The sequence below is a fragment of the Condylura cristata genome, unplaced genomic scaffold, assembly GCF_000260355.1.
Source record: "Condylura cristata isolate star-nosed mole 26May11 unplaced genomic scaffold, ConCri1.0 scaffold00024, whole genome shotgun sequence".
Classification (NCBI taxonomy): domain Eukaryota; kingdom Metazoa; phylum Chordata; class Mammalia; order Eulipotyphla; family Talpidae; genus Condylura; species Condylura cristata.
The window spans coordinates 15,946,159-15,960,166 of NW_004567125.1; the positions used below are offsets into that span (position 1 = coordinate 15,946,159).

Consider the following 14,008-nt stretch of genomic DNA (forward strand, 5'->3'; position numbering starts at 1 on the left):
TCTCCTGGATGAAGCAGGATCTCACACAGCCTGTTTTCGTCTTTACTTAGCACCTGCTGGCTTGGAGTGGTGTCGCCCAAGCAATCAGACCATGAACATGCCAAGAGCCTGACCTCCGTGTTGGCTATCCCTCCCACAGGGCCCCATGACAGTCTCTCCTGATATAGATGGACAGGGAACTGGTTTAAAATGACAGTCTCAAGTTCTTGTAGGAAGAGAAGGCGAATTCAAAGGAACAGTCAGGCAAGTGTCCTTTCTCCATAGGAATAATTGTGCCCTCACCATGGCCCACCTGGGAGCCCATTTTGCCTTTAGATCTCGCTGGCAGAAGACAGACAATGAACTCTGTCGACATAGCATGTCCTTTATCCTTCACAAAGCCATTCGCAATGACTTCTTTCAAAGCTATCTCTACCTGCTGGAAAAAATTCCTCTGGGTAAGTGAGTCAGAGCTACTATCAATAGATTAGGGGAAAGAAATGACTGAAAGGACTGTATGTGGATGTGGGACTTTTGGAAAAGGGCCTTTTAGAACAAGGACACTTTTCAGAGAAAAAGAACCTACAACCAAGTCTTTGGGCATGCATGTTTCCTTATCCCATTTTATGGAATGTGTCAAGGACAAGTGCTTTGGGGCTTTCATGTACCCTCAGGCACAGTGATTTGCTTCTCTGAGTATGGGTGGCTTGAGCAACAGGCTTACAGAAACTTACTGCTTAAACTTGAAGGACTTTTGTAATATTTGCAAAAACATAGAGGTAATAAAGTGAGAGTACTTAATGCAGTAGTATAAAAACTTGGAGTTAAAAAAAGACAAATAGCAGGTCAAGGTGTCCTGTTTTGTGTTTGTGCATGTGTGAGTATGATCACACAATGTATAGTCTTGTGTGACATTCTTGAGTCACAGATAACAGTGAAAGAGCCTAAAAGGTGAAAATTATTACAATTTGGTCTTTGAATGTTAAGAAAAAGTTCATGCAGTAGTCTGTCTCCATTTCAGTTATTTCCTCTAGCTTTCACGAAATTAGACAATAGAGCAATACAAAACTTATCAGATTTGTCTACAATATGTTTCTCCGCTGTGAAAGTATTATTTTAGGGCACATTTAGTAGTACTGAAAAAAGGAAATAACTTGTGATTAAAGAGTGAAATAGCTCCCTTTGATTTATATTTTCTCCCAATGAAAGCAGAAACAGTGTCTATCGGCCCTAGTGCATTTTTTTATGACTGTGTGAAAGCTGCAGAGTGCACTTGATGTCCCAAAGTTTTCAGATGAGGAAGGAGCTACATAATCCTTTGTACTGCATTTAAGATATTATAAATTAGAGGTCTACTCAGTTTTCTTTTTATGCCCTCAATTCTAGACATACAAATATTTTCATATCTATATGAAAAACTTCTCAGTTATGACTTTGATTCTTAGAACCACATTGTGAAATAGAGTGTCAAGATTTCTCCTCTTATCTTCCCATACGTATTTTTTTATTTTTTCAAATGAGCAAAAGGTAGTTCAGAGTCTATGAGATCTAATTTAGATATATCTCATCTAGATACCAAGGCCAGGACTGACTCTGTCAGTCACAATGCTCATAAGTCATTCCTTTAAGACACATTATGCATCTTGTCTTTTTCCACATGGGAAAATTGGAATGATCCATTTGAAAGTAATGGCATTCTGGTCACTCCATACATTGGCAGAGCATCGCTTTCCTAGAGACATTCTTTGGGCTACATCACAGTAACAGTAACTTGATAAGACAGTAACTAAAAGTAACTAGCTGGTAAGAGACTCACTGAGTGGCAGATCATTGCCAAATTTTAAAATAATTACTAGAGAGAAAAGGACCTCAGCTCTAAAAGTAGCTGCTGATGAATTAAAAAGAATAGGGTGGTTTCTTCTGAAAAGCAGATATAAATTAATTTGAGGGACGATTACTGTAATGTATATTTGACCTGAGTCTTTTTCTTTTTTCAGTGTAGTCATTTTGATTTTATCTGTTAATGTTTTTTGTGAATGTATTGATGATTTGTCAATATTTTTCCTTTAAAGAACATTATTACAAAATGCCATCCCTTTGAGAAGCCATTCTAAGGAAACCCAATGTGAATCTTTCTTACTAAGGGGTGGGGGGAAGACAATGTCTTTTCATTACTCTACCATCTTAGCCTTGTCAAAAATACTTGAGATATTTCTGAAGTACCTATAGGGTACCATAAACAAATTTTGAAAACCACTCGTCCATTTTCAGCCAAAATGATTCCATTTTTCTTAGTAGCGGTTTTCCATAAAAGAGTACCGCTTATTTTCTTTGATGGTTTAGTTCAGGTGATTTTTCCCTTGAGAATTATAGAGCTAATCACATGTACATTATTATTGTTATTATTAGCAATCATAGGTTAAATGAGTCAGCATAAACTAGATTATCCAGTAATAACAAATTAATCCTGAAATCTCAATGGACAAATCTATAAAAACTTATTTTTTGTCTTGCTATATTATTTCTATATGCGTACTTGATGGGAGTAAGGACTTTATTCCATATGACCATTCAGGAATCTAGGATAATAGAGATTCTGTTAACTGGAACATTGCTATACACTATGTCAAGGGAAAAGAGGAACTAAATATTTACCTACCAAATTTTTATTATTTTGTCCCAAAAGTGCACTGATTTTGTCTGCTTAACATCTGTTCATGTGGCGATAGCTAACTGCAAGGATGCTGGGTAATGTGAAGGAATATGTAAATATTTGGTCAGTATTGTTTCCACCAGGGAAAAACATTGTTCTTTAGAGACAGAAATGCCAATAAGTTCTTTTTTTTCAATACAAAAGACATATATAGATTTATAACTTAAATAGTTTTTTTTTAAACAACTATTTGTTTTATCTTTGGTGGAGTTTCAAGCATTAATAAGCCTATATTCTTCTAAAGTCTACAATCTGATGGTGAACAACAAAAAACTTTTTATTAATACTCAAAGTATTAAATTAAGCATATAAGAAAAACAGACTATTAACTGTGAAAATACTTAGTTTTTTTCCTCCAGCTTTTTCTTTTCAAGATAGCAGTGAAGCATCTCTACTAGACTACAAGTTACTTCAATGAACAGCATAAATCTCTTGTCTGCCAATTTGACTTTAGTATAATCAGAGGGCTTCCCCAAACCCTTGGTTATGTTGCTTAATCCTTAGTTTTTGCAGATTAAAATTTATTTCTATGGAATTCATTTACATATGCTAACTCCATACTCAACTCATTTCCATGAAAGTAGAAATTAATCTACCTCTTCTTCTCTATATATGGATTAGTATTTACTATGATCCCTTGCATATAGAAAGAACTCAATGAATACCTACTAAAAATTTCAAATGGTCCCTTATAAATAAGTAAATCAGATCACCAAAATCCTGAGCTGAAATTCTGGCCCTGCTACTAGTAGAACAGTAAACTGAGTTAATTATTAAAACTCCGAGGATCATTTTCCTCAAAAACTGCAGGACTATATGTAGAGTTAAATACAATTGCATATGTGAAACAGTCAGTTCTTTACCTTACTGTGAGTGAGTCCCCTTCTAAAGTCACCATTAGCCTTCCTGAAAATAGGCAATAAATAAGCTTAATTCACTAGCTGGCATTTTTGAACTGCAGTTGATAGTAATGTTTTAAGTTAGGAAATAAAACAGCCAGTCCTCCCTAGCAAGCTTCACAGAGGTGTTTTAGAATTGGCTCCCGTACTCTTGATGATTTCAAGATTTCACAGAAATGAAAATAAAGCCTTTCTTTCAAAAGGGTTGTGGAACCGCCACTGCAGGACCTGCACAAATTGTCTGTTGTTTGGGGTGATTTTGAGAATAATGTGGCTAACCAAGTTCAGTTCCATCTCTTTCCTTTTTTCCTCCCTCCAACTGCTTACATTGGTAGCATTAAACTCACACTAGCTCATTATTCAGAGACATTGAGTTAGGGGGAAATTTACTGAAATATCCCTGGCTAGTTTCAAAGATTTGTGGGGGAGCAAGGGCATGCATACTAAAAATCTTCAATGGAATACTTATCTTGCCACTGAACACAACAGCTCTTTAGGGAGAAACGGGGAGAATTTATGACTATTCTTAGTGTTGTACATATATTATTCAGTTAATCTTCATAAACCATTTTAGGTGTGGCTATTATTGTCCCCACCTTATCTCCAAAGAACTGATGCAGAGCAGATTTAAGTAACTTGCAAGAGATCATGTGGAAGTTGTTGTTGGAGGTAGCTTAGAACCCAGCCAGTCTTTAACTCTAGCATCTGTCTTTTTAAACTACACCTGGTACTGTCTCCTGATGTAAATGGCAATTTGACTAATGCAGGTAGAAATATAAGCTTTACCATATTTTGCTGATTTGGTAGGAATAGAAGATTAGTCTATAGAGAGTAGTGGCTTTCTATTGAGATAAACAATGAAATAAGCACACAGGTATTTTTATGTGGAATATGGAAGAATTGCAGAGGAGCATGAGACTGCTGAATGATTCCAAGATGCAAGTTCACACCTAAAAAATCTGTCCTAGTATTCTACCTGTCTTCTGGCTTTTAAAAATCTTTGAGTGGGTATGGTAGTGCACCCAAAAAAGGAATAGATTGTTAGGAAGGCTCTATCCCAAATCAGGTGTGTGAGGTGTGGTAGCTTGAGTAAATAGCTTGCTGGTGTGAGAAAAGTTTATCCTACCTCCCCACCTTTGGTTATCTCACTTGTTTTGAAACCTGAAAAGAAGTTAGGATAACTGAACTTGCCATCAGTTGAAAAAGTAAAAGCCCCCTAAAACTTTCAGGGTAGGCAATATATTGGGAGGTAGAAATGTCAGACACCTAAAGATACAGAAACAAATATAGTTTAGAGATATTCTCCAGGCAAGTCTGAGAATTGGTAATGGCACCTTTTTAGCACCACGTTACAACTGTTGATTTCCACTAGAAACGTTGATAAATGAATTTGTATTGGTGTAAAATGTGAATTTGAAGTTCTTTTATACCACGTTAGTAAGATTATATCATGTTTGTCTTTGTGACTTATTTCACTTACACTTAAAGACATTTCATGATGCCCTTAAGATCTACCCTTGTCATAAGTGGCACTTCTTTTTAATGGCTGAATAATATTTAATTGTATCTGTATAGTTTTTTTTTTCTTTCCTACCTCCTCTCCCTTTCTACTTTGTTTATCACTATTTCTTTTATGATCAAATTGGGAAGTGCTCACCTGCAAATATATTTTATAGATCTCACCCTTCGTAAAGGGCATCTCCTAATTGTTTTTTTTCTACAGAAATAAAAGTTTTATTGAATCCAATGTTCCAAGATTCTCAGTCTCAAATCTCTTCTTACTTACTGTCTAGACCTAATCTATTTAATCCTCTAAAGATTTTTAGATAAATTTTCAGTTGATACAATATCTTGTATAATGAGGCTAACATATCTATTCATTTAAAAATATGAAGAAATAGGCCCTCCCTGGTGGCCCAGCGGGTTAAAGCACTGCACTAAGAAGCTGAAACCACTTCCACATGAGTTCAATTCCCGCCTGCCCCGGACGTGTCCACATGGTGCGGCAGACTCTCCTTACCGGCCCGCTGCTCCCCTCAGCAGTGTACTTCATCGATCTGCCTGTTCTGCTCCCCACTCTGTCTCTGGTGAAGTCTTTTGTTATCCCTGAGTCTCTGGCCTGTACCCCAGTTCTGTATGCACAAATAAATAAATCTTTTTTAAAAAATATGAAGAAATAGGAGATAACAAACATAAGAAATTAATATTTTATTTTCCTAGTTCACAAGGTCTTTCTTCTTCAGGGAAAATGAACTTGTATTTCTCACATTGTTACCAACTAAACCACTGGAAAGTCCTTGGGAGTTCAGTTCATAATGTAGGTCCTGAGGTAAGTACCATGTCTTATCAAGAGCAAATAGAATATCTACTCTCCATCTTAAACTACACCAAGTTTCACAAAGATATTGCAATCCTACTATGAACCACTGGATATATTTCTATAATAAAAAGCATGGAGTGACTCTTGAACCTTATCTGAGGCAACTTTCACCAGTGTAGGAGCTATCAGGAGGGGAGAATGTGGGGCTGGCCATCACACCTCATATATCTTTTTAGTGAAATGCTCCTGTCAATTAGGTGAAAATGAGGACTCAAACCCATAACCATAAAAACCTACCTATTGAGTCTGCCCCCTACTGAGTTTGGCATTCACTTGTAGACTAAATGTTACTGGCATAATGGACCGTTCCCATTTCCAGATTAAGGGTTTTAATAGACTCCACCAACTAGTTGACTTAAGCAGGTGATGATGAGTGTGGCTGCTTTGCTGCTTTGGATAGATCAAGGAGAGCTTTGGACTGTGACTTGCTTGTGATCCCAGGCAGCATTCAACTCTGGGGAGGCTCTATGAGTTGTAATTTCGTACCTTAGTTTTCTGATACGTAAGAAGTTGGAAGAGTTATGTTATTGGAATGGTGATTTATTTTATCATTCTTATTGGATTTTGAAACATCAGTTGAGCCACCTACTGTTGACACAACACTGAACTAAGTGCTAAGTAGGAGACATTGGTGTAGGTTCATGGTTCCCATTTTTTTCTCAATATTTTTTAATATAAGGACTCTCCTTTTATTATTTGATTTTCTCATTCACTGCCTTATTTGTGTATTAAGTAGTAAAAAAAATCACCCATGCAATTTTTAACACTTTAAAAACTTTTATTTTAAAAATAACTATCTAAGTAGTTGACATATATGGATTATATAGATATAATATTGCAAGTGTTCTAGAAAATGATGTACATGAGAACTGATTTCTGCATTTATTTATTTAATCAGATGCATAATCATTCAGGGGCCCAAATATTGGCTCCAATGTCTTTGAATTGGAAAATACTGCTCTAACTCCATATAAAGAACATAATTTTAATACATATTGGATCTTTAGTACTTGCAATCAAAATATGAGTCATTCAGTTCACAGTAAAATAGTGAATTAATCCTATTTCACAATCTTTGTGTTAAACTAAAGAAAAATGTTTCTATTCTGTTTCCTATTACTCCTGTCACTCAACATTGTGTCAGACATTAGCTTTTTTCATATCCATATCATTTTTCTTTGGCCGGATATTTTGTTTTAAGCAAATATTTCCTTAGAATATCACTCCTGAATTAGATTTTGCAACTTTATTACTTTTACTCTTGTTCTTCATATCTATCTTATTGTTTGTGTCCTATTAAATTTACTCAGTGTGGTTTTCCAGAGTTTTGGGAATTAAAACTTTAAGTTATAAGAAGTCTGTGTTAGTTTTTTAAAAAAATTTTTTGTTGGCATCTTATCTCTGACTCATGAATACACAAAATCTTGTGTACTTATATATGAATTTTTTTTGTTTGGTTTTGGTTTAAATTCTCATCCATTTCCTGAATCACTTCTATTTCTGTTTTGGTCAGTTCTGATTGTTTATTATTTTTTTCTAGGTTGCCAGCTTAGCCGCATGTTTTAGAAATCATTGCTTATCCGTAGTCAATGACCTGTATAGTGGAAGTTTCTCTGCTATATAATTATCCCCTAAAAAAGAAAGGATCAAAATAATCTCTGTATTTGTAGGTAGATTTTCCCAGATTCTCATGGCCGTCAACAGGTAAGTTGTTTTGAGTTCTAAAAAGCCAAACCAAATAGAGTCCTAGGAACCTGACAAACTGTCCTATTTTTTTCCTAAACATGTATGTATGTATTTATTAACTTATTGAAAAAGAGGAACCACCTTCTCTCTTCCATCACCATTATAAATGTGATATCTCTGTTCCTTTTGGAAGGATGCTTTTGTCTTCTCACTGGTGGTCTGTAGACAGACCAGCAGGATTTCATGGTGAAATCATGAATCCATCAATGGTTTCTTCTTGTTTTCTTCAGTGTCATGTAATAAGTTTATTGGGGGTAATATTTGGCATATGTTGTGAAGGAGAGAATTCAAATATATGCATCAGCTTATAATTTTGAACCATAAGTTCCTCCCTTTCATCTATTTTCTATCATTACTTCCTGAAAATGTTTCCAATAAAAACATGCTCTTTCTGCAAGGGAGTATTTTTGCTTACCAAATATACTTAAATGCTTACTCATTTATCCCTTAGATTTTGGAACACATGCTTTTCTAGAAATAAATGTCTTAAACTATACCTCGTATAGTTTCTGAAGTAATTAAATGATATGTATATGTCAATGTGCCTTGCATGCTATATAATAAAAGATAGGTGTTCAATAAACTTTCTGTTTTTTTTATTATTGTATTTTCAGAATGTAGAGTTCAAGCACATATCTGTAAAGCTGGTATAAAAATACATTTGGGTATAAGTAGCTTGTAAACTGCCTTCAATTAGAAGTAAAAATGAATGGTTAAATTCATATCAAACATGAAACTCACAGATAAAACTCACTATAAAATTAGTGGTATTTTTAAAAAAATTATTGAAAATACTTAATTTTTAAAGAAATACAGTAATAAGTTATAGGTTTATTAAAGCTATAGGATTATTCAATTGTTAAAATGTCACATGTTTGTAATTCATAAATAAGATCCCCCAAAATAAACTGGATAAAGAAGTTTACCCAAGTTTACATAGCAAGTTAAAGTCAAATTTAAACTCAGATCTTCTGAGTTGAAACAAGTACACTTCCCTCCACAGCACAAATTTGTAGGTTTCCAAGAGAAAATACAATGTATGATAAGATTGAGCTTGTTCCATGAATATTAATATAAGTTAATAATATTTCATTTTCAGTGAAACTGTATGCTTTAACAAGTCAAGTCATCAATGGCGAGATGCAGTTCTATGCCAGAGCAAAACTTTTCTACCAAGAAGTACCAGCCACAGAAGAGGGTATGATGGGAAATTTCATTGAACTGTCCAACCCAGATATCCAGGCCTCTCGGGAATTTCTTAGGAAATTTGTTGGGGTGAGTTATCCAACTGAAACTTGATGAGGAAGCAAAGTCCTTGCAAACTTGGAGCTCACATGCTTCTGTAGAACCTCTTGATAATATTTAATACATAGAACAGATGTTTGCTTTAAAAGAAAATAATCCCTTTGTAGTTCTGGTTGTTGGATGAAACTCTACTTCATATCACATGGAAACAAACAGTACATTGAAGGGGCAAAAGATTGGGCTCTAAACTCATGTTTAATCTAGTTGCTGTATAAGCAACCCTGAACTTATTAACTAAATGATCTAAGTCTCAGTTTTCTCAACTGTGATGATCACAGGTATCCTCTCTCATAGTATAATGTGAAGATCAAACGACATAATAGGTGTCAAATGCTGATAACATAATTTCATAAAATTCATTCTATATATTTTAAAGAACTTCCTTTAATTGTTGGAATATACCTATTATACATTACTGCTGCTGCTGGATCAACTGATGACATCATATCCTAATTGGCTTTTTTCCAATTCATTATCATTATTTAATTGAAGTTTTCAAACTTCAATGTTATTAAGAGGGAGAGCAACCAAAACAGGGAAGGGAAGATCACAAGGGACTATGATGATAGTGCACAGGTGAATTGGTAGTGGGAATTTTATGGGGACTACACCTGAAAGGAGAAAGCAAACATTGTACAAAAATGAACAGCTATATATATATATATATATATATATATATATATATATATATATATACATACATACATACATACATACACACACACACACACACACATACAAAACACTGGCTGGCTTTGATCCCAATACATTTCAGAGGCCTAGTTCCTAATCCAGCTGTCTTGTCACTCCTTGTGGAATACCAAGCTGACCACAGGGATATATACACACATACACATATATATACATACATATATATACATACATATATATACATACATACAAACATATATATATGTGTATATAGTTAGGTTTCTTTATCTTTGTTAACATGTTATATATAAAAGATAAAGAAACCTAACTATATGTGTATATATGGATATAACATGTTTTATATATATATAAAACATGTTAACAAAGATAAAGAAACCTAACTAGAAGCATGCTTTTAAGAAAATTCCTAGTGTTGAGTTGAGGTTCACTTCACATATCTTACCTCCCTGGTGCAGTGAATGCCTAACTAGAGGAGAAAGGGTCAGAATGGAGCATCACTGGGGCCAAAGTGACTGATATTAACTGAAGTCATAAGGGAAAACAGAGTTACCAATGGTGGCCATGGGCGTTTGCAAGTTAGGTTAACCTGAGAATGTCTAAGTACTCTGCCAAGTACTTTAGCAGTAAGTAAATGTCTTATTTATTATTCTTCACAGCAATTCCAGGGGGTGAGTACAATCATTATTCTCATTTGTGCAGTGTGGAAACTGAGTCATGCCAGGCTTACACAGTTGCTAAGAAACAGAGGTGGGACTTAAACCCAGCCAGGTCTGTCTGACATCCAACTCCATGCTCTTAAAAAAAGACATTTTTTCCATTTGTTTCTTAAAGTAGAACGATCTCTGCCCTTCTTTCCTTTTCCTTTCTTTCTTTCCTTTTTTTTTTATTTTATTTTAGTGGACCACAGACCTCTCAACTTTTCTCCAGTCTGGCAGAGAGCAATCCCTCCTGCTTGCCTCGTGGTGAGGCCGGCTTTGATCCCAATACATTTCAGAAGCTTAGTTCGAAATCCAGCTGTCTTGTCACTCCTTGTGGAATGCCAAACTGACCACAGGGATGCTGGTCAGACAGGGCCCATCCACACGCCCACAGACCTGGGAAAGGAAATAGTCTTGTGCTTGCATATTTTTGTTGGAGAAGAACAGCCTGCTCTTTTCAAACAAACATTAGGGGTCCTTAGCAGACAAGGCTTATTGTGAAGCCATGGCCTCTAACTAAGAACAAACACAATCTTTGTAAAGGAACGTTATTTTAGTACCTTGACCATAATAATCTGCTAAGTCAGTATCCAGGTCAAGATCGTAGATGTTAGGGAATATGAGTGCCTGACATGGTTTATCTTTGTGTCCACAGGGAAAGATTGTTTAATTTAGGGTTTTCCTTTCAACATTAGTGACATGAAACAGTGGGAAAGGTGTTTAGTTTACTGCAAATGTGTTTAGCAAATTAAAAAATGATATCAATATGATGTCAATGGCATAGCTGAACACTTTCCTGTTTTAGTTTTTGAATAGGGAACTGGGAGGGAACAGAGAGGATTAGAAATTTATAAAATATAATTAGTATATACCAAATTTTTTTCACATTTCTTAGAGATTGAATGACTAAAATTTGAGTCTAACTTATTTTATTTTATGATTTTTATATGGTGGAATTTTGTACTTTTGTTTAATTTTAAGTTCTATTGAGATGAACTTAAAATTCTTTGTAAAAAATAAATAGGCAGAATCAAAACTAAGATATTATTCCTAAGAGTATTTTACTATTTTATATGAATCCACAAGTGGGAAGATAGCATAATAATTGAAAATAAAAATATCAGAATATCTTCCTTTGAAACTACAAGTTGATGTAGATCTGGTCGCATTCACAAGGGGCATCAGATTTCAATGCAATCACAGTTTCAGGCAGGATAGTGTTCAAGAATTGGAAGATGGTGTTATTTATCAGTCTTTAAATATCCACTATCAGAAGAGTTGCATGTGAATCAGAAACAGAGACAGAAACTTATGCTGAGATATGGGGAGCAGTGCCAGCTATGTTGCATGAATTGGAATAAAGAGAATCAGGCAAGAGTGAGGAGACACTAGAGGTACAAAGAAAGGGAAAGAGTGATGGGCACCATTTTGTATTTTTTTAAAAGATTTATTTATTTATGCATACAGAACTGGGGTATAGGCCAGAGGTGCAGGTGTGGTGAGAGGCTTCACCAGAGACAGAGTGGGGGGCGGAACAGGCAGACTGGTGAAGTACACTGCTGAGGGGAGCAGTGGGCAGGTCAGAAGAGGTCTGCCGTGCCATGTAGTCACCTCCGGGGCGGGGACTGAACTCATGTTGAAGTGGCTTTAGCTTCTTAGTGCTATGCTTTAACCCGTTGCATCACGGGGCAGGTCCCATTTTGCATTTTTAAATAACCACTGCCTCACCAATAACAGGTGTCAAATGCCTTATCTCTAAATTGGTATAGAATGTAAATTAGAGGATGAGAACTTTCAACCCAATTCTATTTCAAATATTTCACTTTTCAGAAGCTCAGCTTCTTTGTCTGAAAGAGCAGGCGAAATTCGACCCAGTGGTTCAAAAGGGCTTACTGGGAAAATATTAGGAAGGCTGATGTGTCAGTCCTGTCTCCATTTAACCAGAATAGCCTCATAGATATTTGTTTATTGAGAAAATGGAGTTCAACTGTTATAGCTTTCTTAATATCCTCTTGCACAGTTCGCTGAGGTCTCTTTGTTTTATTGTTCCATGGTTCTACTTCTAAAACCACTTGCAACATGATCGACAGTGGCTTAAGAGCCAAAAGATTAAAGAAAGCTGTAATGAGAATCTCTAATTAAGCACACAAAGTTTTGTTAATTTTCAGTAACTTAAAATAATGTCCCCACATTATGCTATGAATTTCCTTAGAAAATGCTTCTTTTAAGACATCCACATTATAAAACTTTATGCTAGGCTTTTTTCTGAGTTAGTTTACTTAAAAGTATAATGTTTGAATAAAAGGATCTAGCATAGTGTAAGTAGGAATGGCAAACATGTTACACATGTTACCACCTGCTTTTCTCTTGCTCAAGCAGACATTGCAAATCAATCATAGACTTCTTTCTTCCTGAGGCTGAATAAAGCCTTTGGATTCTTCTCAACAGACACTAGCAAGGGAATCAGACTTGGCACTTGCAGTGACAATCCTAAAGTAGAACTGGCTTTGGAGTTATACAGTTTCCTCTTCAAATTTTATTCTGTACCAGCTGTGTGGTAGTAGAAATCTAAGTGTCCCCATCTTCAAAATGTTGAATAGTCACTGTCTTATGGGATTATTTTGATTGTAATAGTTATTATATATAAGAAGAACTTGCTACCTGTAAGCATTTGCTCAATCATAGTTATTCCATTTGAAAAGAAGCTATAGTTGCTTCACTTTTTATTCTTCAGTGAACCTTTCTTGTTATCAGGAATGCCTTTTGAAAGAACTAGAAAACAACTTTTCTGATTTTTCCTTCTGCTCAAAATTCACCTTTTGATCTTTAGTTAAATGCTTTTTTTAATTCGTTAGTTCCTGAGAAATCAAGAAAAAGCTTTCTCCTTAAGACCTTGATTGGCAACCTCAAGTATCTTGTTACTGTAATTTCTAGCACAAAACCTATTTAGCTGCCTTCCCAATTATGATCAATAATTTAGACCAGCTGAATCTTTGAATTTTTATAAGTCAGAATTACATATTACTTTATAGAAGCAAGTGTGAGTTAGTTTTTATTGGCTGATTCCCCTCTTCCCCTACTACCCAACTATCTTTTACCTCATTTATTTTAATGCATAGACCAACTTAATTAAAAGCAATTATAAAGTGTTTTGTGCTCAGTAAATCATATTGTTTTTGGTACAAAGGAAGAAAATAATAATTCATATGATATGAGATAAAATTACTTCGCTGCAACCCCTTTTATCTACATGATTATACTGTATACCACCAGGGCCAGGTACAATTAAACCACAGTTTGAGATTGGAACAATCAACATCACCCTAGTTCAGATCCTCAAAACTATTAATCTCATAAGAGTAAGTGATAGAATTCTATAAATCATTTTTAAAGATAAAATTCTAATCATCCCATATGAATTGAGATATATTTGTGAGTGAATTGACTACTTCCAACCCATACGCTGGACGCTGGACTCCCTTTTCAGAGGTATTCCTTATTAAAAGCAATTTTAAAACTCAGAAAGACTCACTGGCTTGCCTTTTAATTCCTTCCTTCCTTCCTTCCTTCCTTCCTTCCTTCCTTCCTTCCTTCCTTCCTTCCTTCCTTCCTTCCT

At 35.2% G+C, this 14,008-nt stretch overlaps 1 protein-coding gene across 1 annotated transcript in view; it reads left to right on the forward strand.

The window, feature by feature from the left end:
* The first annotated feature begins 233 nt into the window (after positions 1-233).
* The window catches only part of METTL11B (methyltransferase like 11B), a 15,507-nt gene continuing 1,732 nt past the window's right edge, over positions 234-14,008 (forward strand). The window contains exons 1-2 of the mRNA XM_004688471.1: positions 234-437; positions 8,817-8,992. Of these exons, the coding sequence (XP_004688528.1) occupies positions 284-437; positions 8,817-8,992 (330 nt within the window). The 5' untranslated portion in view covers positions 234-283. The remainder of the gene's footprint in view (positions 438-8,816; positions 8,993-14,008) is intronic.